Source organism: Elephas maximus, chromosome 16 (genome assembly GCF_024166365.1).
Source record: "Elephas maximus indicus isolate mEleMax1 chromosome 16, mEleMax1 primary haplotype, whole genome shotgun sequence".
Classification (NCBI taxonomy): domain Eukaryota; kingdom Metazoa; phylum Chordata; class Mammalia; order Proboscidea; family Elephantidae; genus Elephas; species Elephas maximus.
In genome coordinates this window covers 2,169,544-2,196,286 of record NC_064834.1, presented here as the reverse complement: position 1 = coordinate 2,196,286, position 26,743 = coordinate 2,169,544, and the positions used below count along the sequence as shown (strand labels likewise).

At 43.8% G+C, this 26,743-nt stretch overlaps 1 protein-coding gene across 9 annotated transcripts in view; it reads right to left on the bottom strand.

Moving 5' to 3' along the window:
* The window catches only part of WDFY4 (WDFY family member 4), a 410,290-nt gene that overhangs the window by 181,837 nt on the left and 201,710 nt on the right, over nucleotides 1–26,743 (bottom strand). For all 9 annotated transcript variants that reach the window (XM_049854909.1, XM_049854915.1, XM_049854916.1 and 6 more), the window contains 5 exons: nucleotides 19,413–19,577; nucleotides 16,034–16,222; nucleotides 15,345–15,459; nucleotides 14,142–14,299; nucleotides 11,540–11,778 (listed from right to left, as the gene is read on the bottom strand). In XM_049854909.1, the coding sequence (XP_049710866.1) occupies nucleotides 11,540–11,778; nucleotides 14,142–14,299; nucleotides 15,345–15,459; nucleotides 16,034–16,222; nucleotides 19,413–19,577 (866 nt within the window). The remainder of the gene's footprint in view (nucleotides 1–11,539; nucleotides 11,779–14,141; nucleotides 14,300–15,344; nucleotides 15,460–16,033; nucleotides 16,223–19,412; nucleotides 19,578–26,743) is intronic.

Below are 26,743 nucleotides of genomic sequence, written 5' to 3'. Positions count from 1 at the left end.
ACTAGACGGTGCCTGGCTACAACCAATGACTGCCCTGACAGAGAACACAACAGAGAACCCCTGAGGCAGCAGGAGAGCAGTGGGATGCAGACCCCAAATTCTTGTAGAAAGACCAGACTTAATGGTCTGACTGAGAATAGAACCCTGGAGACATGGGCCCAAGACCTTCTGTTAGCCCAAGACAGGAACTATTCCCAAAGCCAACTCTTCAGACAGGGATTGGACTGGACTATGGGACATAAAATGGTACTGCTGAAGAATGACCTTCTTCGATCAAGTAGACACATGAGACTATGTTGGCATCTCCTGTCTGGAGGGGAGATGAGAGGGCAGAGGGGGTCAGAAGCTGGCCAAATGGACACAAAAAGAGTGAGTGGAGGGAAGGAGTGTGCTGTCTCATTAGGGGGAGAGCAACAAGGAGTATATAACCCAGTGCCGTCGAGTTGATTCCGACTCATAGCGACCCTATATGACAGAGTAGAACTGCCCCCACAGAGTTTCCAAGGAGCGCCTGGCGGATTTGAACTGCTGACCCTTTGGTTAGCAGTTGTAGCATTTAACCACTACGCATCAAGTCAGTCTCTCATACAAAAATTTATATACACGTTGCTATAATTTTTTTTTATAAGGAGTATATAGCAACGTGTATATAAATTTTTGTATGAGAGACTGACCTGATTTGTAAACTTTCACTTAAAACACAATAAAAAATTTTTTAATTGAAAAAAAAATTTCCACGGGTCCCCTTCCCCAGAGATGCCTTCAGTTTCGCGAGCACAATAGGCACAACCCAAGACTTGTAGACTGGACAGGAAATGACAAACACGGAAGTGAAAAATACTAGTATATGCCGATGTCCATTCTTGAAATTCCTAGAATAAAGTGGTAGCTTTGGACTTGGGGCCATTTTACAAACCAGAGGAATGGAATCCGGAGAGGATGTCATTTCAAGCACACAGATTAACTGGCACGCCACACTGCTTACCTATGTTGTTATGTTGCTAGTTGCCTTTCAGTCAATTCCGACTCACAGTAACCCCATCTGCACGAAGTAGAATTTCTCCGTAGGGTTTTCAAGGCTGTGACCTTTCAGAAGCAAACTGCCAGGCCTTACTTCCAAGGAGCCTCTGAGGTGGGTCTGAACCACCAACCTTTCAGTAGCATAGCGCTTAACTATTTGTGCCACTAATTCTCAAGATATAGAAAAGAAAAAAATGATCTCCCTAAATTTAATCTACACACTGACAATGGATTCTTCTATTTTAAAAAATAAAAATAAAAAGGCAAGCGCCTCCTTTAGGCGAGGAATATTTCCCAGTGCTTCCCAGGAAGTGACAAGACGAGTCAACTTTAGTGTTTTGTAATGATCAATAGACAAGTGTAGAGAATTTTTGAGATTTTGAAATTTTTTCTCCCAGGTGATCAGACTTATCATCTGTCCTGGGGTAAGTACGATGAAGGAAAGGGAAACAGCAAAGTATAATATTCCATAGTCCTCTTTTTTCTACCCTCAGCTTGGTCCTATTAATAACAGATAGTAGGTCCAGGCAGTGTGAGGCTGAGACACTGAGGCAATGCATGGTATGTAAACACCACCACACAGGAGATCTGCACGCAAACAGAGAGATCCAGCAAAGTTTCAAACTTTGTACTCCAAGACAAGGATATAAATAAGCCTAACTTAATAGCTTTTTATTACAGTTCCTTAGGCAAGTGTACTTATGGGTGTCATTTTATATCATATATAGTAAAAACTGCGAAAGCCAGAACCTGTGTAAGGCGGAAACCTGTCATAGAAGGAAAACGCAAATATTTTCCACTAATTGTAAGTGATACAAAAGCAGTAGACTTCAGAACCTACTATACGGCTACAGTAGTCAAAACAGCCTGGTATTGGTACAACGACAGATACACTGACCAATGGAACAGAATTGAGAACCTAGATATAAATCCATCCACCTATGGAAACCCTGGTGGCGTAGTGGTTAAGTGCTGACCAAAAGGTCAGCAGTTCAAATCCACCAGGCGCTCCTTGGAAACTCTATGGGGCAGTTCCACACTGTTCTATAGGGTTGCTATGAGTTGGAACTGGCTCGAAGGCAACAGTTTTTTTTTTTATGGTCACCAATCTTCAACAACGTCCATCAAATGAGGAAAAGACAGTCTTTTTAACAAATGGTGTCAGCACAATGGGATGTCCATTTGCAAAAAAATGAAACAGGACCCATACCTCACACCATATATAAAAACTAACTCAAAATGTATCAAAGACCAGGAAGTTCACAGGAGAAAAAATAGGATCAACGCTAGAGGCCCTGATACACGGCATTAACAGGACACAAACCACAACCAACAACACACAAATTCCAGAAGATAAGCTAGATAACTGGGATCTTCTAAAAATTAAACATGTATGCTCATCAAAAGACTTCACCAAAAGAGTAAAAAGAGAACCTACAGGCTGGGAAAGAATTTTTGGCTATTACAAATCAGACAAACGTCTAATCTCTAAAATCTGTAAAAAAAAAAAAAAAAATCCAACACCTCTACGACAAAAAGACAAATAATCCAATTAAAAAATGGGCAAAGGAAATGAACAGACACTTCACCAAAGAAGACACTCAAGCAGCCAACAGACACAGGAGGAAATGCTCACAGTCTCTAGCCATTACCAAACCCACTGCCGTCACGTCTATTCTGACTCATGATGACCCTACCCTATAGAGAAATGCAAATCAAAACCACTATAAGGGGGGCGGAGCCAAGATGGCGGACTAGGCAGACGCTACCTCGGATCCCTCTTACAACAAAGACACGGAAAAACAAGTGAATCGATCACATACATAACAATCTACGAACCCTGAACAACAAACACAGATTTAGAGACGGAGAATGAACTAATACGGGGAAGCAGCGATTGTTTCCAGAGCCTGGAGCCAGCGTACCACTCAGGTACGGCACAAGCACAGAGAGCTACTCCACCCCCCTGAACTAACCCCAGGAGGGGGACCAGCCGGTTCCACGGGCGGCGTGGGACGGAGCCAGTAGGAGAAGTCCCCGGGAGGCAGTGACTGGTCTTGGAGCAGAAAGAGCAGCGTCCAAGCCGGGGAACCATCCCGCAGGGATTTGGACTGGACGCAGGTGGCTTCATTAACATCTGAATAGCCTGAGCCAGAGGGAGAACTCTGATAGGGATCTGACTGCATTTTTTTTTAGCGGATTTTCTGGAAAAACTAGTTTCCCAGTGATGGTTCGGAGACAACAGTCCATATCAAACCACTTAAAGAAGCAGATCATGACAGCTTCTCCAACCCCCCAAACAAAAGAATCAAAATCTTTCCCAAATGAAGATACGATCTTGAAATTATCAGATACAGAATATAAAAAACTAATTTACAGAATGCTTAATGATATCACAAATGAAATTAGGATAACTGCAGAAAAAGCCAAGGAACACACTGGTAAAACTGTTGAAGAACTCAAAAAGATTATTCAAGAACATACTGGAAAAATTAATAAGTTGCAAGAATCCATAGAGAGACAACATGTAGAAATCCAAAAGATTAACAATAAAATTACAGAATTAGACAACACACTAGGAAGTCAGAGGAGCAGACTCGAGCAATTAGAATGCAGACTGGGACATCTGGAGGACCAGGGAATCAACACCAACATAGCTGAAAAAAAATCAGATAAAAGAATTAAAAAAAAAGAAGAAACCCTAAGAATTATGTGGGACTCTATCAAGAAGGATAACCTGCGGGTGATTGGAGTCCCAGAACAGAGAGAGGGGACAGAAAACACAGAGAAAATAATTGAAGAACTCCTGACAGAAAACTTCCCTGACATCATGAAAGACGAAAGGATATCTATCCAAGATGCTCATCGAACCCCATTTAAGATTGATACAAAAAGAAAAACACCAAGACACATTATCATCAAACTCACCAAAACCAAAGATAAACAGAAAATTTTAAAAGCAGCCAGGGAGAAAAGAAAGGTTTCCTTCAAGGGAGAATCAATAAGAATATGTTCTGACTACTCAGCTGAAACCATGCAGGCAAGAAGGGAATGGGACGACATATACAGAACACTGAAGGAGAAAAACTGCCAGCCAAGGATCATATATCCAGCAAAACTCTCTCTCAAATATGAAGGCGAAATTAAGATATTTACAGACAAACACAAGTTTAGAGAATTTGCAAAAACCAAACCAAAGCTACAAGAAATACTAAAGGATATTGTTTGGTCAGAGAACCAATAATATCAGATATCAGCACAACACAAGGTCACAAAACAGAACGTCCTGATATCAACTCAAATAGGGAAATCACAAAAACAAACAAATTAAGATTAATTAAAAAAAAATACACATAACAGGGAATCATGGAAGTCAATAGGTAAAAGATCACAATAATCAAAAAGAGGGACTAAATACAGGAGGCATTGAACTGCCATATGGAGAGTGATACAAGGCGATATAGAACAATACAAGTTAGGTTTTTACTTAGAAAAATAGGGGTAAATAATAAGGTAACCACAAAAAGGTATAACAACTCTATAACTCAAGATAAAAACCAAGAAAAACGTAACGACTCAACTAACATAAAGTCAAGCACTATGAAAATGAGGATCTCACAATTTACTAAGAAAAACGCCTCAGCACAAAAAAGTATGTGGAAAAATGAAATTGTCAACAACACACATAAAAAGGCATCAAAATGACAGCACTAAAAACTTATTTATCTATAATTACCCTGAATGTAAATGGACTAAATGCACCAATAAAGAGACAGAGAGTCACAGACTGGATAAAGAAACACGATCCATCTATATGCTGCCTACAAGAGACACACCTTAGACTTAGAGACACAAACAAACTAAAACTCAAAGGATGGAAAAAAGTATATCAAGCAAACAATAAGCAAAAAAGAAGAGGAGTAGCAATATTAATTTCTGACAAAATAGACTTTAGACTTAAATCCACCACAAAGGATAAAGAAGGACACTATATAATGATAAAAGGGACAATTGATCAGGAAGACATAACCATATTAAATATATATGCACCCAATGACAGGGCTGCAAGATTCATAAATCAAATTTTAACAGAATTGAAAAGCGAGATAGATACCTCCACAATTATAGCAGGAGACCTCAACACACCACTTTCGGAGAAGGACAGGACATCCAGTAAGAAGCTCAACAGAGACACGGAAGATCTAATTACAACAATCAACCAACTTGACCTCATTGACTTATACAGAACTCTCCACCCAACTGCTGCAAAATATACTTTTTTTTCTAGCGCACATGGAACATTCTCTAGAATAGACCACATATTAGGTCATAAAACAAACCTTTGCAGAGTCCAAAACATGGAAATATTACAAAGCATCTTCTCAGACCACAAGGCAATAAAACTAGAGATCCATAACAGAAAAACTAGGGAAAAGAAATCAAATACTTGGAAAATGAACAATAACCTTCTGAAAAAAGACTGGGTTATAGAAGACATCAAGGAGGGAATAAGGAAATTCATAGAATGCAACGAGAATGAAAATACTTCCTATCAAAACCTCTGGGACACAGCAAAAGCAGTGCTCAGAGGCTAATTTATATCAATAAATGCACACATACAAAAAGAAGAAAGAGCCAAAATCAGAGAACTGTCCCGACAACTTGAACAAATAGAAACTGAGCAACAAAAGAATCCATCAGGCACCAGAAGAAAACAAATAATAAAAATTAGAGCTGAACTAAATGAATTAGAGAACAGAAAAACAATTGAAAGAATTAACAAAGCCAAAAGCTGGTTCTTTGAAAAAATTAACAAAATTGATAAAACATTGGCTAGACTGACTAAAGAAATACAGGAAAGGAAACAAATAACCCGAATAAGAAATGAGAAGGACCACATCACAACAGAACCAAATGAAATTAAAAGAATCATTTCAGATTGTTATGAAAAATTGTACTCTAACAAATTTGAAAACCTAGAAGAAATGGATGAATTCCTGGAAAAACACTACCTACCTAAACTAACACATTCAGAAGTAGAACAACTAAATAGACCCATAACAAAAAAAGAGATTGAAACGGTAATCAAAAAACTCCCAACAAAAAAAACCCCTGGCCCGGACGGCTTCACTGCAGAGTTCTACCAAACTTTCAGAGAAGAGTTAACACCACTACTACTAAAGGTATTCCAAAGCATAGAAAATGACGGAATACTACCCAACTCATTCTATGAAGCCACCATCTCCCTGATACCAAAACCAGGTAAAGACATTACAAAAAAAGAAAATTATAGACCTATATCCCTCATGAACATTGATGCAAAAATCCTCAACAAAATTCTAGCCAATAGAATCCAACAACACATCAAAAAAATAATTCACCCTGATCAAGTGGGATTTATACCAGGTATGCAAGGCTGGTTTAATATCAGAAAAACCATTAATGTAATCCATCACATAAATAAAACAAAAGACAAAAACCACATGATCTTATCAATTGATGCAGAAAAGGCATTTGACAAAGTCCAACACCCATTCATGATAAAAACTCTCAGCAAAATAGGAATTGAAGGAAAATTCCTCAACATAATAAAGGGCATCTATGCAAAGCCAACAGCCAATATCACTCTAAATGGAGAGAACCTGAAAGCATTTCCCTTGAGAACGGGAACCAGACAAGGATGCCCTTTATCACCGCTCTTATTCAACACCGTGTTGGAAGTCTTAGCCAGGGCAATTAGGCTAGACAAAGAAATAAAAGGTATCCGGATTGGCAAGGAAGAAGTAAAGTTATCACTATTTGCAGATGACATGATTATATACACAGAAAACCCTAAGGAATCCTCCAGAAAACTACTGAAACTAATAGAAGAGTTTGGCAGAGTCTCAGGTTATAAAATAAACATACAAAAATCACTTGGATTCCTCTACATCAACAAAAAGAACACCGAAGAGGAAATAACCAAATCAATACCATTCACAGTAGCCCCCAAGAAGATAAGATACTTAGGAATAAATCTTACCAAGGATGTAAAAGACCTATACAAAGAAAACTACAAAGCTGTACTACAAGAAATTCAAAAGGACATACTTAAGTGGAAAAACATACCCTGCTCATGGATAGGAAGACTTAACATAGTAAAAATGTCTATTCTACCAAAAGCCATCTATACATTTAACACACTTCCGATCCAAATTCCAATGTCATATTTTAAGGGGATAGAGAAACAAATCACCAATTTCATATGGAAGGGAAATAAGCCCCGGATAAGCAAAGCACTACTGAAAAAGAAGAAGAAAGTGGGAGGCCTCACTTTACCTGACTTCAGAACCTATTATACAGCCACAGTAGTCAAAACAGCCTGGTATTGGTACAACAACAGACACATAGACCAATGGAACAGAATTGAGAACCCAGACATAGATCCATCCACGTATGAGCAGCTGATATTTGACAAAGGACCAGTGTCAATTAACTGGGGAAAAGATAGCCTTTTTAACAAATGGTGCTGGCATAACTGGATATCCATTTGCAAAAAAATGAAACAGGACCCATACCTCACACCATGCACAAAAACTAACTCCAAGTGGATCAAAGACCTAAACATAAAGACTAAAACGATAAAGATCATGGAAGAAAAAATTGGGACAACCCTAGGAGCCCTAATACAAGGTATAAACAGAATACAAAACATTACCAAAAATGATGAAGAGAAACCCGATAACTGGGAGCTCCTAAAAATCAAACACCTATGCTCATCTAGAGATTTCTCCAAAAGAGTAAAAGGACCACCTACAGACTGGGAAAGAATTTTCAGCTATGACATCTCCGACCAGCGCCTGATCTCTAAAATCTACATGATTCTGTCAAAACTCAACCACAAAAAGACAAACAACCCAATCAAGAAGTGGGCAAAGGATATGAACACACATTTCACTAAAGAAGATATTCAGGCAGCCAACAGATACATGAGAAAATGCTCTCGATCATTAGCCATTAGAGAAATGCAAATTAAAACTATGATGAGATTCCATCTCACACCAGCAAGGCTGGCATTAATCCAAAAAACACAAAAGAATAAATGTTGGAGAGGCTGCGGAGAGATTGGAACTCTCATACACTGCTGGTGGGAATGTAAAATGGTACAACCACTTTGGAAATCTATCTGGCGTTATCTTAAACAGTTAGAAATAGAACTACCATACAACCCAGAAATCCCACTCCTAGGAATATACCCTAGAGATACAAGAGCCTTCATACAAACAGATATATGCACACCCATGTTTACTGCAGCTCTGTTTACAATAGCAAAAAGCTGGAAGCAACCAAGGTGTCCATCAACGGATGAATGGGTAAATAAATTGTGGTATATTCACACAATGGAATACTACGCATCGATAAAGAACAGGGACGAATCTCTGAAACATTTCATAACATGGAGGAACCTGGAAGGCATTATGCTGAGCGAAATTAGTCAGAGGCAAAAGGACAAATATTGTATAAGACCACTATTATAAGATCTTGAGAAATAGTAAACCTGAGAAGAACACATACTTTTGTGGTTACGAGGGGGGGAGGGAGGGAGGGTGGGAGAGGGTTTTTTATTGATTAATCAGTAGATAAGAACTGCTTTAGGTGAAGGGAAAGACAACACTCAATACATGGAAGGTCAGCTCAATTGGACCAAAAGCAAAGAAGTTTCCGGGATAAAATGAATGCTTCAAAGGTCAGGGGAGCAAGTGCGGGGGTCTGGGGAACATGGTTTGCGGGGACTTCTAAGTCAATTGGCAAAATAATTCTATTATGAAATCATTCTGCATCCCACTTTGAAATGTGGCGTCTGGGGTCTTAAATGCTAACAAGCGGCCATCTAAGATGCAGCAATTGGTCTCAACCCACCTGGAGCAAAGGAAAATGAAGAACACCAAGGCCACACGACAACTAAGAGCCCAAGAGACAGAAAGGGCCACATGAACCAGAGACCTACATCATCCTGAGACCAGAAGAACTAGTTGGTGCCCGGCCACAATCCATGACTGCCCTGACAGGGAGCACAACAGAGGACCCCTGAGGGAGCAGGAGATCAGTGGGATGCAGACCCCAAATTCTCATAAAAAGACCAAACTTAATGGTCTGACTGAGACTGGAGGAATCCCGGCGGCCATGCTCCCCAGACCTTCAGTTGACACAGGACAGGAACCATCCCCGAAGACAACTCATCAGAAATGAAAGGGACTGGTCAGCGGGTGGGAGAGAGACGCTGATGAAGAGTGAGCTAATTATAATAGGTGGACACTTGAGATTGTGTTGGCAACTCTTGTCTGGAGGGGGGATGGGAGGATAGAGAGAGAGGGAAGCCGGCAAAATTGTCAAGAAAGGAGAGACTGAAAGGGCTGACTCAAGAGGGGGAGAGCAAGTGGGAGTAGGGAGTGAGATGTATGTAAACTTATATGTGACAAACTGATCGGATTTGTAAACGTTCACTTGAAGCTTAATAAAAGTTATTAAAAAAAAAAAAAAACCCACTATGAGACACCATCTCACCCCAGCATTACCAGCACGAATCAATAGAACAGGAAATAATAAATGTTGAAGAGGCTGCCAGGAGATTGGAACTCTTACGCACTACTCGTGGGAATGCAAAATGATGCAACCATTTTGGAAAATGATATGGCGCTTCCTTAGAAAGCTAGAAATAGAAATACCATATGATCCAGCAATCCCACTCCTAGGAATATATCCTAGAGAAATAAGAGTCATCACACAGACATGCACACCCATGTTCACTGCAGCATTGCTCACAACAGCAAAAAGATGGAAACAACACAGATGCCCATCAACAGATGAATGGATCAACGATCTGTGGTACATACACACAACGGAGTATAATGCAATGATAAAGAACAACGATGAATCTGTGAAGCATCTCATAACATGGATGAATCTGGAGGACTTTATGCTGAGTGAAATAAGTCAATCACAAAAGGACGAATATTGTATGAGACCAGTACTGTAAATTCTCATGAAAAGGTTTACATACAAAAAGAAACAATCTTTGACGGTTACGAGGGAAGGGAGAGGTGGGAATGGAAAAACACTTAATAGATAAGCAGTAACTTTGGTAAAAGCTAAGACAGTACACAATACTGGGGAAGCCACCACAGCGTGTACAAGGCAAGGTCATGGTAGCTCCATAAACACATCCAAAGTCCCTGAGGGACCGAATTGCTGGGCTGAGGGCCGTGGGGACCATGATCTCCGGGAATATATAGCTCAACTGGCATAACATAGTTTATAAAGAATATGTTCTACATTCTACTTTGGTGAGTAGTGTCTGAGGTCTTAAAAGCCTGTGAGCGGCCATCTGGGATACTCCACTGGTCTCACCCCTTTGGGAGCAAGGAAGAAGGAAGAAAACTAAAGATGCAAGGGAAAGATTAGCCCAAAGGACTAATGGATCACATCTACCATGGCTTCCACCAGGCTGAGTCAAGTACAACAAGATGGTACCCAGCTACCACCACTGACTTCTTTGACGGGGATCACAATTGAGGGTCCCAGACAGAGCTGGACAAAAACGTAGAACAAAATTCTAACTCAAAAAGAAAGACCAGACTTGCCGGCCTGACAGAGACTGGAGAAACCCTGAGAGTATGGCCCCTGGACATCGTTTCAGCTCAGTAATGAGGTCATTCTTGAGGTTCACCCTTCAGCCAAAGATTGAACAATCCCATGGAACAAAACAAGACTTAAGGGGAGCACCAGCCCTGGGGCAGGGACTAGAAGGCAGGGGGAAACAGAAAAGCTGGTAATCGGGAACCCAGGGTTGAGAACAGAGAGTGCTGACATGTCATGAGGTTGTTAACCAATGTCATAGAACAATGTGTGTACTATTTGATGAGAAACCAGTTTGTTCTGTAAACCTTCATCTAAAATACAGTAAAAAAGAAAAGAAAAATGATAGACTACGGCCTGTCAGGGGTGGAAAACTTGCAAAAACCAAAAAACAAGGCAGTCCCATAAGGTTCTCACAGGCTTCACTGCACATTTGTGTGCGTGTGTATATATGCGTATGTATATATCCTTTCTCTAAGCAAAATTATTCCTGGCTTACATGATAAAATTTAATACCATATATTTATTACCTATTTCTCCACTCTAATATTACATTTATGAAATGTTCACATTTCTGAAATCTGGCTGCATCGTAAAATCGATATGGGCACCTAATATTGGAATTTTTCTGCCTCAAAAATTACATCAGTGAAATAGCTTACAACCAGTGGTGTCTTGGAATCGTGGAAATAGGGTAAATTATTATTTCATGATGATTCTAGCTGCTTCGCCACATGGACAATTTGGGGATGACTAACCATATGATCAGACATTGCATATAATTTGAATAACCGGATAAACAAAAAGATTGTATCTTTATATCAACCTCAACCAAGGGTCCCTGTAAGGCTTATTGTTCTGGTTGTACCACTGCTGAGCAAGGAAATGGGCAGGTGGCCCTTACCTTCTCGAGTTGAGCTGCAAAAAGCAGTGCATGAGACACAGGAGGAAACCGACGTTGGAGTTGTAGGTGGCGAAGACAATGTCCCAGTGCTCCTGCAGAAAGCCCAGGATGCTGAGAAGGCTGAGGCCTTCGGAGAGGGACTGCTGAGCCTTGGAAAGGCAATACAGAATGACTTTATTCAAACTGCTATACAGAGCGCTGAGGACAGCTTCCCTTTGAGAAGAGGCACTCTCAATGACCTAGGGCATAAAAATAAAAGACACACATGCACACATTCTTGTGAGCAGTGATTTAGATACTGACCCAGCCAAATGTAAAAATGATGTGATCAAAAGGTGACACATTTCTAAAATTCAAATAGAACTAGTTTCCTCTCCCCTTGGGGTTCTATATAAGCTAACGATCAATAAAGGCAATTCAAACATTTCCGTTTACAAAAAACCTGTGGAAAAAAAAAAACACAAAAATTTCAAAAGTTCACCAAGGTTCTAAAATGGAAAATAGGCCTGGGGACCAGGGATTTCTGACACATGAGTAACAAGGCTGACATCCAGCATCTAAGGACATGCTATTAACAGTGCCTAATTTTTAAAACAAAAGAAAGACTTGGCCATCTATTTCCAAAAAATCAGCCATTGAAAACCCTACAGAGCACAGCTCTACTCTGACACACATGGGGTCTCCGTGAGTCAAAGTGGACTCCGTGGCAACTGTCATTATTAATATTTAATAATAACATTTTTAAATAGTCAACATGTACTGGGTGTTAACAATGTTCCAGGTATGGAGCTAAGCATTTTGCATGTATTTATATCCATTGCCTCATTTAAACCTCACAGCCACTCCATGGAGACACTGAGATTACCCCACTTTAGGGATAAGGAGACTGAAGGTAAAAGAGGCTACGTGGTCAGTGAGTGTCACAACAGAGCCTCAGGAAGCCCACAGTCTTGACTGCCTCGCTATGTCCTACCACAGAAGGAGCCGCTGTCTAAAGAAGGGAGTCCCATGGGTTTCTGGTCATGAGAAATTTAGATGGGGAGGAGGCAGGAGGTCCTGACTGCAACCTTAACACTGATGGGTTCATACTTATCTTTGACTTCACTAGAAGAGTTCACAGAACAGGAAGTCCAATTTTTTTCAGGCTATTAGAAAGGTTTTTGTGAATGGTAGACGACCCACTCAGAACATCATAGTAACGCAAGTGTTTGTAATAATGAAGCTGTGTTTGGCTTAGCCCCGTTGGAATTTGGGAATCCCGTGTTTGTCATTGTCCTCCACCTGCCTCAGCAGGAGCACACTACTCACACTCAGATGAAGAGCTCTGAGGGTCTTAGGCACCCCAGATGGCAGGGCAGGCTCAGCCAGCACCCACTGCTTGGTCTGAGGCACAGTGGTTAGGAGATCCACTGCTAACCAAAAGGGCAGTTGTTTGAATCCACCAGCCATTCCTGGACACTATCGGGCAGGTCTACTCTGTCCTCTAGGGTCACTACGAGTCAGAATCAGTGGCGACAGTTTGGTTTGGGGTTTTTTGTTTTGTTTTGTTTGGGTTCTGAAGAGATGAGCAGCAGCTTTGTCTTCGGCACAACTTTCTAATCACCTGATTTTAACCTTCCTCTGAGTTGACAAGGGCTATTTCTCCCTCCTGGAGTCAGTCTTGAAGAAGCCTTCTGAAGACTTTCTTTCAGGCCTGGCTGGCCCTGACATTGGTTGGACAGACAAGGGCCCTGGAAATCGTGCTGAGGCCGTCCTGGGGTGCGCGGTGGGGGCGGGGGGGGGTCCTCACACACCAGGCATCAGGGCGCAGGCAGCAGGGGTGACGTCATGCTCTGCCTGCACGAAGGTCTGCGTTTGTCTCTGCAACCACAGATGTTTGCCAACAACCCCAGGTGCGTCGGTGGGTGGGGAGGCCTGTGCCACAGTGAGCTCCCTTCACTAACAGGGTTCAAGCGAAAGGCGAACGGCAGTTTGTCAGGAAAGGTTTCCAGCACCCTTTGGGAGGTGAGGGTCTAAAAAAAGCCCCGTTGAAACCTAAAATGTTGAGATTCTATAATGGTGTGTGAGTGCACACACACGCACACACACACAGAAGAGTATATCATCTATAGGCATGTATTTGCACATATGGGCATGTATGTAGGTCTACCTATCTGGAGAGTCTACGTAAAAATAGATTCTGGCCTCAATTTCAGGAAAGCACAAATAGGACAATGGAGCAGACACTACGGAAGGAATGCAATTGGCCTTTTGGAGATACAGACTTTCTTTGCCCTGTCCCAGCTCATGTTTCCTTGTTGATGGGGAGTAACAATAATTAAGGTTACATCAACTATCACAAGCCCAAAGGTGCGGCTCTCAGGTGTGCAGGCCTGAGATCCCAGTCACTGAAACACATCTCTGCAGGCTTTCAACAGCTTCCAGGCACAACCTGGGCCACCAAACTCTTCCTCCTTCCTCCCACCCAGTCTCAGAGTCTATTTCCAGGAAGGCAGGCAGGTCCAGCTGGACCAACTGGTCAACAGCCAAGAGCTCATCACACAGAGCCAGAATGCTGGTCAGCTGGCAGGAGGCCAGGCCTGGGCAGCCCTGGGGTCCTTACCACCATGATGTGCTCTGTGATGAAGAGAAGGATGTGTCTGGGGTTGGCTGTGAACATCCCACTGTGCAGCTTCTCCACCAGCTTCTGGGTGAAGTAGGAGATGTTGGCGAGGGATGGAGCAGCAGCAGCTTCTGCATTTGGTTGAGGCTCCTTATCACCTAGGGTGGGGAGAAGGCCAAGTATGAGAAGTCACTTCTCCCAGTAATGAGATTGCTCTCAAACACAGAGACTTGTACACATAAAAGAAGCCCAATGAACACACATTTATTTGAAATAATTGATCTTGAATGACCTGGTCAGTGGTGAAAAGCCATGTAGGGAGATGGCAAGTGAGGGGAAGCATTTCTTCCAGTGGCCATCTGGAAGGAAGGTGGAATGAATTTATGGTAAATGAGAAGGTGCATGGGGACCTAGGACCCTCTGCTACACTGGATGGGGTGAAGCTGTTGTCTCAGTGCCAACCATCATGGCAACAGTGTGCTCTGACTTGGATGCAGCCATCTTGTCAATCATCACAACAATCCTACAACCTAGACTGAGGTGTGAGTCTCACTCTGGCCCAGAGTTTACTGCTCTCCAGGGAGAGAGGCAAGATGTGACCCCACAGCAAGGCTTGCCATGCTCCCCATCACCCTCCAGATACCCCACAAGAAGGACCACAAAGTGAGGGTCACAGATTGTGAGACGTGGAGGAGTCCGGAAGATGAGTTATGTCAGTTGGGATTTCTATGGCTCAGAAACCACACGAAGGGCTTTTCTTTAATCTGGTCAAGAAGGTACAGATGCCCTGGAATTAAACCTTCTGGATGAAGCCTCAATCTTAAATTCCTAGGGCCAAGAGAGAGTCTTCATCCAGCTACCTTTTTACAAGAAAACATTTTCTGAACCCCTGTTCTGTGTCAGGGCGGTAGGAACGAAGAGGAAATCACTGAGTGAGAGAATGCCACCCTCCAGTTAAAGTCTTGACTGCCTTTTTGGGAAGGAGTCAAATCTCTGTTGAAGCTAGAGAAGAGACTTCAGCTCAGAGGACAGAGAGCTTTCTACCTCAGAGTGGCCTGAAGCCTCAGGGGGAGGGTGGCATCGGATGCCTTCTAAGGTTCCAATAATCCTCTAAGATGTGAGGCTGTGGCTGGCAGGACACTCGTGCTTTCCTGTTCCGCTGCCATTAGCCACGTGTCAGAGGGAAATGGGCCTGTCACTCACCTCCCGGTACCGGTGCATTGCCTTCATTCATAATGCGAAATATCTCCATGGTAGAGAGCAGGACCTCAGACTGGAAGTCTTGCTTCTGTTGGCTGGTGGCCTGGTCAGGAGAGGCCTGGAAGCACAACACAGGGCTGAGTCAGCAGCTGCACAGTTGTTGCGTCCACTCAGGCACTGCAGAGGGCGCTGCTGCTGCCCACCAGGCCCCTTGCCTGCCGCTGCACCCATCCCTCAGCTGCCATGAGCATGGGCTGCTCACAGCTCGCCACTGCCCCCTTCTTGTGGCTGACCAAACTGTCTCACCTAGGAGGTGATACCCACTTCCTGGGGTGAAGGGGCTAGGGAGTCCGCAGCCAATGACCACCTGGAAGGTGCTTCAAAGTGGGGCCAACCCTATGGCACAGGTTGCACACTTGTGGTCCTTGGGACTCGGCTGCAGACAGTCTCCATGGAGACCATCTCTAGGGACCCTGTTTCTAGGGACCCTGGCTAAGCCCTGCCCTAACCCAACTGTTTGCTAGCTGCTCGGTGAGCTTCCGGTAACTGAGGGTCTGCGGTTCAGGAGGACCCCCTTACCACCACACCTCTGTAGCCTGAGCTAGCACCCGAGACCTTGGCTCCTGCCATCCCCTCACCGCCCCCAGGCCTCCCCCACAGCACATGGCTGAACAAGGCCCCCTGCAACCCACCTCCAGGAGCACCTCCAGTGGCACCCACTGCTTGGGCGAGGAAGCCGCTTTCAGAAGGCCCCTCAGGAGGAGCTGTGTGAACTCCCTCAGCTGCTTCCGGGCAGGAGCCTGGAGATCTTCTGCATCACTGCGACCTTCGGCCGCAGCCCCAGGACTGCTAACATTCCAGGTAGACTCAGCCACGGCCCCCTCAAAGACAAAAGAACCCCAACATATGCGGCCTGCCCTGCATCAGCCTTTTCATGTTTACTTCTGAGATGTGCACAAGTGGGATGGTCATTGTAACCATTTCACAGGTAAGAAAACTGAGGGTCCAAGGAGTGAGGTGCTTGCCCATGTCCCATTGCTTATAAAGTAGCCCTCTGAGCTCTCTGAACGTGAGACAAGCTGGTGTCATGGAAAGAAGCGAAGCCGCGGTATCACAGAGGCCTGTGGTGCTCAGAGAGGAAGCCCAGAAGTGCCCTGGGCAAGTCGCTTCACTCCTCTGTGCCACAACTCCTCATGGGTTAAATGGGGATAATAACAATGTCATTACAAAGGATTTGTGAGAATGGAATGGAAGAATAATGTATGGGGCCCAGGTCCAGCACCTGAAATATGGTCAAAAGAGGTCAGTTTTTGTCTTCTGGTGGAGACCTCACCTTTCCTGCCTGGTTAGGCCAGGCTGATGTTGACAGAAAGGACCCTCAGGTGAGAAAGACAGAAAAGGAGGAGTTCAGTGAGCTCTTTCATCTAAGTCCCCCTGGTGCTTTGGATTCACTTCTTCACTTTATATTTATAAAAACACAGGAAACAGATGAGACAGGAATGAATCCTTGCCCAGGTACATCCAGGAGGGAATGGAGGTGCTAGGAGGCCAAATGACACATCCAAGGACACACGGCCAGGGACTCCTGCCTCCCAGCCCCGTGAACTTTTCATGCGAGTTCTTCTGTTGGCACCTCCCTTTGCTCATTCATAAAATTAATGCAGCCATTCTTAATTAAGCCATAAAATGAATTTAATGGTACCTAGGGGAGTGGTGACTACATTAATTGGCTCCGGATGGCCTTGACTGGAAAGATGCCATATAAATTCAAAACAAATCAAAGCCTTTTGGCCAGCCTTCTGCATGAACAGGGTCTGTCATGTTTTCTGTACAACAAAGCTTGCTGTGGAGCAAACTCGGAGCTGGAACAAGCAAGGAGGGGTGGAGAAAAGCTTTGGATTTGGAGCCAGGAAACCAAGACAGGGCCTGGCTCTGCTGCGGTCGGCTGAGTAGGTGACTTTGGGCTGGGCCCTCCCCTAGGCAGAAACTGTCGACCTCCCATGGGGAGGAAGAGCCCAGGGTCAGAATGTATATACAGCTGCTGGGAAGCCAGCTGGAACCCAGCTCAGCAGATGGCATGTTCTGACTGTGGGTGTGAGGGGCAGAGGTGGGGGTTTGGGTTGAGAATGTCAGTCAACGGACTTCAGGGCCTCAGCCCCTACACAAGACCCGTGTTGGGGGATGGTGACCGGGAGCCTGTAGGATTGTCCTTCCTTCCTGCCAGGCCCAGTGGCTACACGTGCTTCTGTGTGCAGGTTCCACTCCCCGCCCCTCCACTGCCGCCTGCAGTGCCTTCCTTTGCTCTTGATTGCATATCCCCCCACCTTACTTTTCTAGAATGCTTCTAGAAACATTAGTTGATATCAATCCATCAAACCATTTTAAAACCATTTTATCTTTTTGCAAATCTAGTCTTTCTATTTAATCCTTTTGTTAAAACTGGTCTTAAATTTTATTTGGCCATTTAATTTTATTTTACACTGACTGTCACGGAAAATGCTTGGGCTTTAGGTTGGAGTTAGATATAAATCTTGGCTTTGTCATTTATGAATCACATAAAACATGGCATATTTCATTCTCACAAATTTTTGGTGAGGCAAGTCTTATCATCCCCATTTAATCCGAACACTGGTCAGCACCACTTTGTCCCTCAGAATTTCAGTTTCTTCTTCACGGCACCAGCTTACAGATATTACCGTGAACTCTCCGGGCAGGCTCAGGCCTGATGCGTCCTAGGTGTTCAGTGAACAGTAGGTATGCAGCGAACAGTAGCTGTCACCACAAATACATATCTGGAAAGAGATTACCCACTGCCGTTGATCAATTCCAACTCCTAGCGACCCTATGGGACAGAGTGGAACTGCCCCATAGGGTTTCCAAGGCTGTAATGTTTACAGAAGCAGACTGCCACATCTTTCTCCTGCAGAGCCCCTGGTGGGTTCAGACTATCAATACTTTGGTCAGCAGCCAAGCGCTTTAACCACTGCACCACCAGGGCTCAGAGAGAGATTAGCTAAGGGCATATTCATTCACTCATTAGGTCATTTAGCAAATGCTTACAGAGCAACCAATACATGCCCGGCACTATTCCTGGGTACATATTGTAAATATTCTACTTAACATTTTTGTCTTTCTGGCATGTTCCTTTAGCTACAGTCATCAGTCTACAAACAGGCCTCACCAGCTCATACACTCTCCCTCTCTGGGGCTTGGTTTCCTAATCTACCAAAGGGGGTGGACAACCGGATTTCTGCCTTCCCTTCTATACTTGACTTTCCAAGGCTTCCTGCACAATAATTCCTGGGTGCTCTTCACTACTGAGAACTGTGTTAAGATGCCCCAGCCTTGTTCATCCCAGGCCCCAGGCCCCAGCCTTGTCTGTCCTAGGCCCCGCTTGCAGCATGGGCCCTCGGTTTCAGAGATCTCTCCTCCTTTCTTCTCAGCTCCCACATGCTTCCTATCCTTTCCGAGTCCTACGATGGTCCTGTCTTAGCCTTACCCTGTCACCTGCTGGGGCTGGCTCACACCTCAAACTCATACCCTCTTTCCATAACCCTTTCTTTGCCTGCCAACACTCACACCTTTGCCCCAAGACCCAAGTCACTCTCGGCCCTCCCCAGCCTCAGCAAAGCCCTCCAACTGAAAGGAGGTGTGCAGTCATGGCCTGAGGGTCCTGAAGGCAAGAGAAACCAGGACATCATTCCCGTATTGTCTCCCACCCCATCTCACTGCATTGGTAAAGAGGCAACAGGCTTCCTGGAATGAGATTTGTTATTTCACATTATCAGTGCACAAGTATTCCATATAGAATTGAACTTGATCTACCATCAAATTTCTCATTACTAAGATTCCTAACAACTTAAAAAATTATTGAATCTCAGAGCCGAAAATGACCTCGAGCTGCGTCGCAGCCAAGAAAAGGAAAATTACCCAAGTTGTTTACTTAATGTTCCAGTCAAGTTGCCTTAAAATGTATTTTAATTTGGGGGGCTGGGCGAGGAGTTCTGCTTTTGCCCTTGGAGAATGAGGAGGTACTTATTCTCACTGGGGCAGGGCAGGGGCTGGTCCTACCTTCTGGATTCTCAAAGGGAAGGTGATTGCAGCCAAGGTCTGGAGAAACTCCGGGGCATGCCACATGGGGTCCTGGGAGTAGGCACGGTGGACGAGGCCCAGGAACTGCACCATGCTGGCCGGGAAGGTCTGTTCCCAGGTGCCACCTGCAGAACCTGCCAAGGGCTAAAGACACACTTCATGAGAGGCTGAGGCATGGGCGTATGACTCGAGGCTGCGTAACTAAGCAAGAGCAATTGAAACCTAGAGGAAGACCTACTCTCTGAGACTTTGAACAAGACACATTATTACATGACATCTAAGACTATGGGCCAACACAAGATGCTCGCTGACATGTGGGGAATGGTTTAATATGTGTACAGTTGTGCTTTGACCCACATGGCGTCAGCATGAGCACTCAACAGCAACCGGTTCTGGGGAGTCCCTGGGTGGTCTAATGGATAACATGCTTGGCTGCTAACTGAAAGGCTGGAGGTTCAAGTTCACACAAATGGGCCTTGGAAGAAACGCCTGGTGATCTACTTCCAAAAAAATCATTCATTTTAAACCCTGTGGAGCACAGTTCTAATCTGATGCACATGAGTTTGACTGGATGGGAACCATCGTTCTAAGGGCTTTATAGATATTACTCTTCTCACCTTCACAACAGCCCTCTGAGGAAGGTGTTATGTTTACCCCTATTTTACAGATGAGAAAACTGAGGCACATAAAAGTTAAGTAATTGCCAAAGGTCACCCTGTGGGTAAGGGACAGAACCAGGAATGGACCCCAGGCAGGGGAGCTTGGCTGTAAAGTCTGGCTGTCTTCCCTACATGGCCTCTATGGGATTAGACAAGCCTTTACGTGCACAAGGAACTTACCGATCAGCATCAGAGTTGAACTCTGCTTTCCCATCAGTGCTGATGCTCTTAGCTATAGATCCTGCCCTGGCTAATTCCTGGTAAACCCTGTCTGCGGTTGGCAGGGCTTGAGATGCCCAATATCCACCAGCCAGGGGTCTCGAATGAATCATATGGCATTGAGCCAGTACCCAGCTGTCTGCTGTGGCCTGGGCACCTGATCACCCCTCTCCCCCACCTGGCCTTGGCCACATGGCTGGGCCTCTGCCTTGAATCCCTATGATCCAGTGTCCTACTGGAGCCCAGCTAGCTTGACCAGCCCTTACCCAGTCACTCCAGAGATGGACCCTGGCTCCAATGTATCCAGCTGCTGTGTGGGGCCTACTCTGTCCTAAATGAACAGCTGGAACTTGAAAACTGTCATCAGGACATTCCCTGCATAGCCACGCCAACGTCAAGGCTGAGTGACATTCAGTCTACTCCTATGGACACTACAGTGTGGACATCAGGCCCTTCCTTTGGAAGGCCAGTCACCCAGTTCCAGCTCCTCACAGCCGTGGCTTCCTCATTTTCCCACCAACTTGCTGCTTAGTCCTTGTGCAATCTGCTTGAGTTGGAGCATCTTGTTTACCAGGTAGCTACCAAGTGGCTGGACCCACACCTCACACTGGGAAACTTAAATTCAGTTGTAGAAAGAAAGGCAATGCACACGGAACAACAAGAGAGCAGTCTAAAATCACTCTTACAGGACACCAGGAAAGTCTGGTGTGGCTGGAGCAGATGGGCGGAGAGGCACTGTTTCTGGTCATCTGCATCTGAGTTGCAATGCTAGCTTTACCATGTCTTCACAGCTCAATATTAGGTGCACAGAGGAGAGTGAGAGTTAAGAGAGCTTTTTTTTCCGGAGTTAGTCTGCCTAGGTTAGAATCTTGCCTCTACCACTTACTAAGAGTGTACCTTTGGACCAGTTGCTTAACCTCTATACACCTCCAGTTCCAACTATGTAAAGCTAAGATCATAATATGACCTATTTCATAAGGTTGTTGTGAGGATTAAAAGAGATATTTTAGTGATTCATGATTATTTTCACAGTGACTTTCGACTCAACAGCAACTAATAACAACATCACCACAGAGTAAATACAGCATAATCTGGGAGATAAGGTCAAATGGGTGGGGGGGTGTCAGATATAGAGGACTCAGACATTTGGAAGAGGAATTTGATTTGATGTTTTGGGCAACAGGGATCCCTGGAGGTTCTTACACACAGCAGTGACCTGGATGTTATGCTAATTCTGAACAAACACACTGCCTCCACCACACCCTTGCTCTCCAAACTCCCTGGAGTGAGTTAGTCACCACGGCTTCCGTTTCTGCATCAGTACAATTGGGATAATTCTGTCTATTTCAAAGTATCATTGCACACATAGAATGACTAAAGTCATAATGTAAAACATTGGCAGAGACATGGAGTAACCAGAACTCTCCCAGAATAATTGCTTGTCGTTGTTGTTAGGTGCCGCCGTGTCAGTTCCGACTCATAGCGACCCTATGCACAACAGAACACTGCCCAGTCCTGCGCCATCCTTATAATCATTGTTATGCTTGAGCTCATTGTTGCAGCCATTGTGTCAATCCACCTCACTGGGCATCTTCCTCTTTTCTGCTGACCCTGTACTCTGCCAAGCGTGATGTCCTTCTCCAGAGACTGATCCCTCCTGACAACATGTCCAAAGTATGTAAGATGCAGTCTTGCCATCCTCGCTTACAAGGAGCATTCTGGTTGTACTTCTTCTAAGATAGATTTGTTCATTCTTTTGGCAGTCCACGGTATATTCAATATTCTTTGCCAACACCACAATTCAAAGGCGTCAATTCTTCTTCGGTCTTCCTTATTCTTTGCCCAGCTTTCACATGCATATGATGTGATTGAAAATACCATGGCTTGGGTCAGGTGCACCTTAGTCTTCAAAGTGACATCTTTGCTCTTCAACTCTTTGAAGAGGTCCTTTGCAGCAGATTTGCCCAATGCAATGTGTCTTTTGATTTCTTGACTGCTGCTTCCACGGCTGTTGATTGTGGATCCAAGTAAAATGAAATCCTTGTCAACTTAAATCTTTTCTCCGTTTATCATGATGTTGCTCATTGGTACAGTTGTGAGGATTTTTGTTTTCTTTATGTTGAGGTGCAATCCATACCGAAGGCTGTGGTCTTTGATCTTCATTAGTAAGTGCTTCAAGTCCTCTTCACTTTCAGCAAGCAAGGTTGCGTCATCTGCATAATGCAAGTTGTTAATGAGTCTTCCTTCATCCCCGATGCCCCATTCCTCTTCATATAGTCCAGCTTCTCGTATTATTTGCTCAGCATACAGATTGAATAGGTATCATGAAAGAATACAACCCTGATGCACACCTTTTCTGACTTTAAACGAATCAGTATCCCCTTGTTCTATCCGAACAACTGCCTCTTGATCTATGTAAAGGTTCCTCATGAGCACGATTAAGTGTTCTGGAATTCCCATTCTTCACAATGTTATCCATAATTTGTTAGGATCCACACAGTCAAATGCCTTTGCATAGTCAATAAAACATAGGTAAACATCCTTCTGGTATCCTCTGCTTTTAATATACTAGGAATAATTGCTAGTGAGAGTGTAAATGGGCACATCCACTTTGGAGAACTGTTTGACAATATCCACTAAACCTAAGCATGTGTATACTTTATGACTCATAATTTTGCTTTGGGTGTACACACAAAGGAAAGGAATACATAAACCCACCAAGAGATATGTACAAGAATGCTCATAGCTTCATTCATATTTCCAAACTAGCAACAACCCAGAATGGATAAATGTACAGTCATTTATTATCACAATAGGCTACTACTCACAATAAATAAGAATGAACTACTGATACACACAAACATGAGTGAATTCCACAAACAATGATGAGTGAAATAAGCCAGACATGGGAAAAGGGCCAAGAAAGTGGAGTAGTCAGACACTTTGTATTGTCCCTCTGAAAAACAACAAAGACCCCCCAAAAAACAAGTGAATAGGATATATATGACACTCTAGGGACCCTAAGTATCAAAGACAAAGATGAAGAATTGGCCTGAGCAACAAGTGGAAGGAGGAAACCAAAAAAAACCAAACCCACTGCTGTCGAGTTGATTCCGACTCATAGCGTCCCTATAGGACAGAGTAGAACTACCCCATAGAGTTTCCAAGGAGTGCCTGGCGGATTTGAACTGCAGACCTCTTGGTTAGCAGCTGTAGCACTTAACCACTATGCCACCAGGGTTAGGAGAGACAGTTTAAAAACAGTGGAAACAGAGAATTACGCATTGCCGGCATCCTGTTAGCAGAACCTGCACAGCGTGGACAATTGAGACAAGCAGCGGCATCCCCCTGAAACTCATCCCATCCTGTTCAGCTAAGCAGGAGCAACTCTGCATGCAACCCTAGAGTCAGCCAGGAGTGATTCCAGCCCTGCGAAAGTTTAGTGCATACACTCAACCCACCACATGCACACCAGCCCCCCATCAGAGCTCCAAAGCCCAAGAAACACTCCCTCCCCTGTCCCACTCCCCACCCTACTCTCACACCAGCCCAGCAGCATTCAACACTGCCACGACCCTTAAGCTGAGAACTCTTGGCCAGCCACAGGTGCAGGGGGTCCAGGAACTTGCACCACCCTCCACCCACTCTGATCACTCATACCAGTGCCTTACTGGCCAAGCCGGAAGAGTGCGGCCGTATTGGGACAAGGTAGGAAGCATTCCTAACCGACGCCCACTTCACCTGCAGCAGCTAATTGGGAGCTATAGACCTGTGGAATTCACCAACACCCCGCCCCCTAAGACAGAAGCTCAATCACCCATACTAGGGGCCTGAGGGTCAGCAGTGCTGCCCACTCCATCCAGCTACCCACAACAGGGACCTGAGGACTGGTGGTGTCCCCCAATCCCTCCAGCCAATGGTAGCAGGCGCCTGAGGACTGTTGCACAACCTCCCCCACAATGCACTCTAGTAGATAGTGGCATGTCCTCTAACAAGGTACCCATGGGTAGTTGACAGGCCCTTGTCTCACCACTCCCCTGCCCCGCCACCACATCACCCCTACTGCAACTGGAGGCTTGTGCCTGCTCTGAACACTTCCACACAGCCCTCTCTGCCCAAACACTCTCCACACCACCCACCCGGTGACTGACAAACTGGACACCTTTTCCCCGACCATTTGGTAAGCAGCAGAGTGCACACACAACACAATGACCAGGAAGAACACCCCCAGCACCCACAGCGAAGTGACCATCAGGACAGATACATCACCTCACCAAAATGCCACCTACATCCTCAGCAATCCCATAATAACAGCGAACAGGAACCCATGCTCATACACCTAGTCGCTGTTCTGGCCACCCAGAGACAGGAGGTGAGAGCTTCGGTGCTGTCAGATTAGTCATCAGGGTAGCACACGTGTCCAGCCTACTCATGTACATCAAAACAAAAGTTCAGGATTCAGTAAACAAACATACAATAGATAAATAAATATAACTTCTAGAGGCCTCAGAAACAATAGACAATATCGAATCACATGAAGAAACAGGACAAGATGGTTCCAGGAAGTGACCAAAATAAAGAACCAGAAAACCTTCTGAATGAAAATAAGGTAATGGTACTACCTGATAAAGAATTCAAAAGACAGAGCTCTCCAAGACATCAAGAAAGAGATCAAGGAAAACACAAACAAAACCCAGGATAACAGAGACAAAGCAACAGAAGAATTCAGGAAAACAATACAAGAACAAAATGACAGAATAAATAGGCTACTAGAAAACATACAAAAATAGCACCTAGAAATTAAAAACACTAACAATAAAATTTCAGAATTAGACAACTCAATAGAAGGACATAGGAGCAGAATTGAGGCAATGGAAGTCAGAATTAGTGAGCTTGAAGACAAATCCCTTGATACCAATTTGATTTAGGAAAAATCATAAAAAAGAATGAAGAAAAATGAAGAAAGCCTAAGAATTATGTGGAACACTGTCAAAAAGAAAAACTTATGTGTGATCAGAGTCCCAGAACAGTGGGGAAAAGGGGAATAATGGAAATCACAGAGAGAATTGTTCAAGGTTTACTGACAGAAACCTCCCTAATATCATGAAAGATGAGAAGATATCCATCCAAGAAGCTCAATGAAACCTACGCAGGATAGCTCCAAAAGAAAGTCACCAAGACATATCATAATCAAACTTGCCAAACCCAAAGACAAAGAAAGAATCCTACGAGCAACTATGGAAAAAATGAAAAGTCACTTACAAAGGAAAGATAATAACACTAAGCTCTGACTACTCAGCAGAAATCATGCAGGCAAGAAGGCAATGGGATGACATATATAAAGCCTTGAAGGAAAAAAGCTGCCAGCCAAAAATTATATATCCAGCAAAATTCTCTCTCAGATACAACAGTGAAATTAGGACATTTCCAGAGAAACAGAAATTAATGGAATATGTTAAAAAACAGACCAAAATTACAAAAAATATTAAAGGGAGTCCTCTGGCTAGAGAACCAACAACATTAGACAACAAATCAAGATTAGGACACAGGGCAGAGCAACCAGATAGCAACCCAGATTAAGAATTCTCAAAAATAAAACAAAGCTAAAAGACTAAAAATAGGGAACCAGAGGTGTCAATATGTAAGCAATGACAACATCAAAACAGAAAAGAGGGAATAAACAGTATACAGAGCTTCCATATGAAGAGGAAGTCAAGGTGACACCAAGAAATAAAAGACCGGTTTAAACTTAGGAAAATAAAGGTAAATTTCAAGGTAACTGTTTTTTTTTTTTTTTGTAAAGGAAGCTAAGAAACCTACACATCAAAAAAAAAAAAAAAAAGAAAAGAAAAACATAAGGACTTGATAAATACAAAATAAACAATAACAAAAGAATAAAGAAAAAACTCAGAAAAGAAAATTAAACACTACAAAGAAACCACTAACACCACAAAAAAATCAACAACGACAAAAAGACAGCAGTGAACTCATACCTGTGGATAACTACACAGAATGTAAATGGCTTAAGTATAACAGTAAAGAGACAGAGAGCGGCAGAATGGATTAAAAAAAACACGATCCATCTATATGCTGTCTAAAAGAGACACACATTAGACACAAAGACATAAACAAACTAAAACTCAAAGGATGGAAAAATATATCAAGCAAACGATAATCAAAAAAGAGCAGAAGTGACAAAATTAATCTGCGATAAAATAGATTTAAAGCAAAATCCATCATAAAGAATAAGGAAGGACACTATACAATGATTAAAGAGTCAATACACCAGGAAGATGTAACCATAATAAATACATATGCACCCAGTGACAGGGCTCCAAAATACATAAAACAAACTCTAACAGCATTGAAAAGAGAAATAGACAGTTCCACAGTAATAGTAGGAGGCTTCAACACACCACTTTTGGTAAAGGA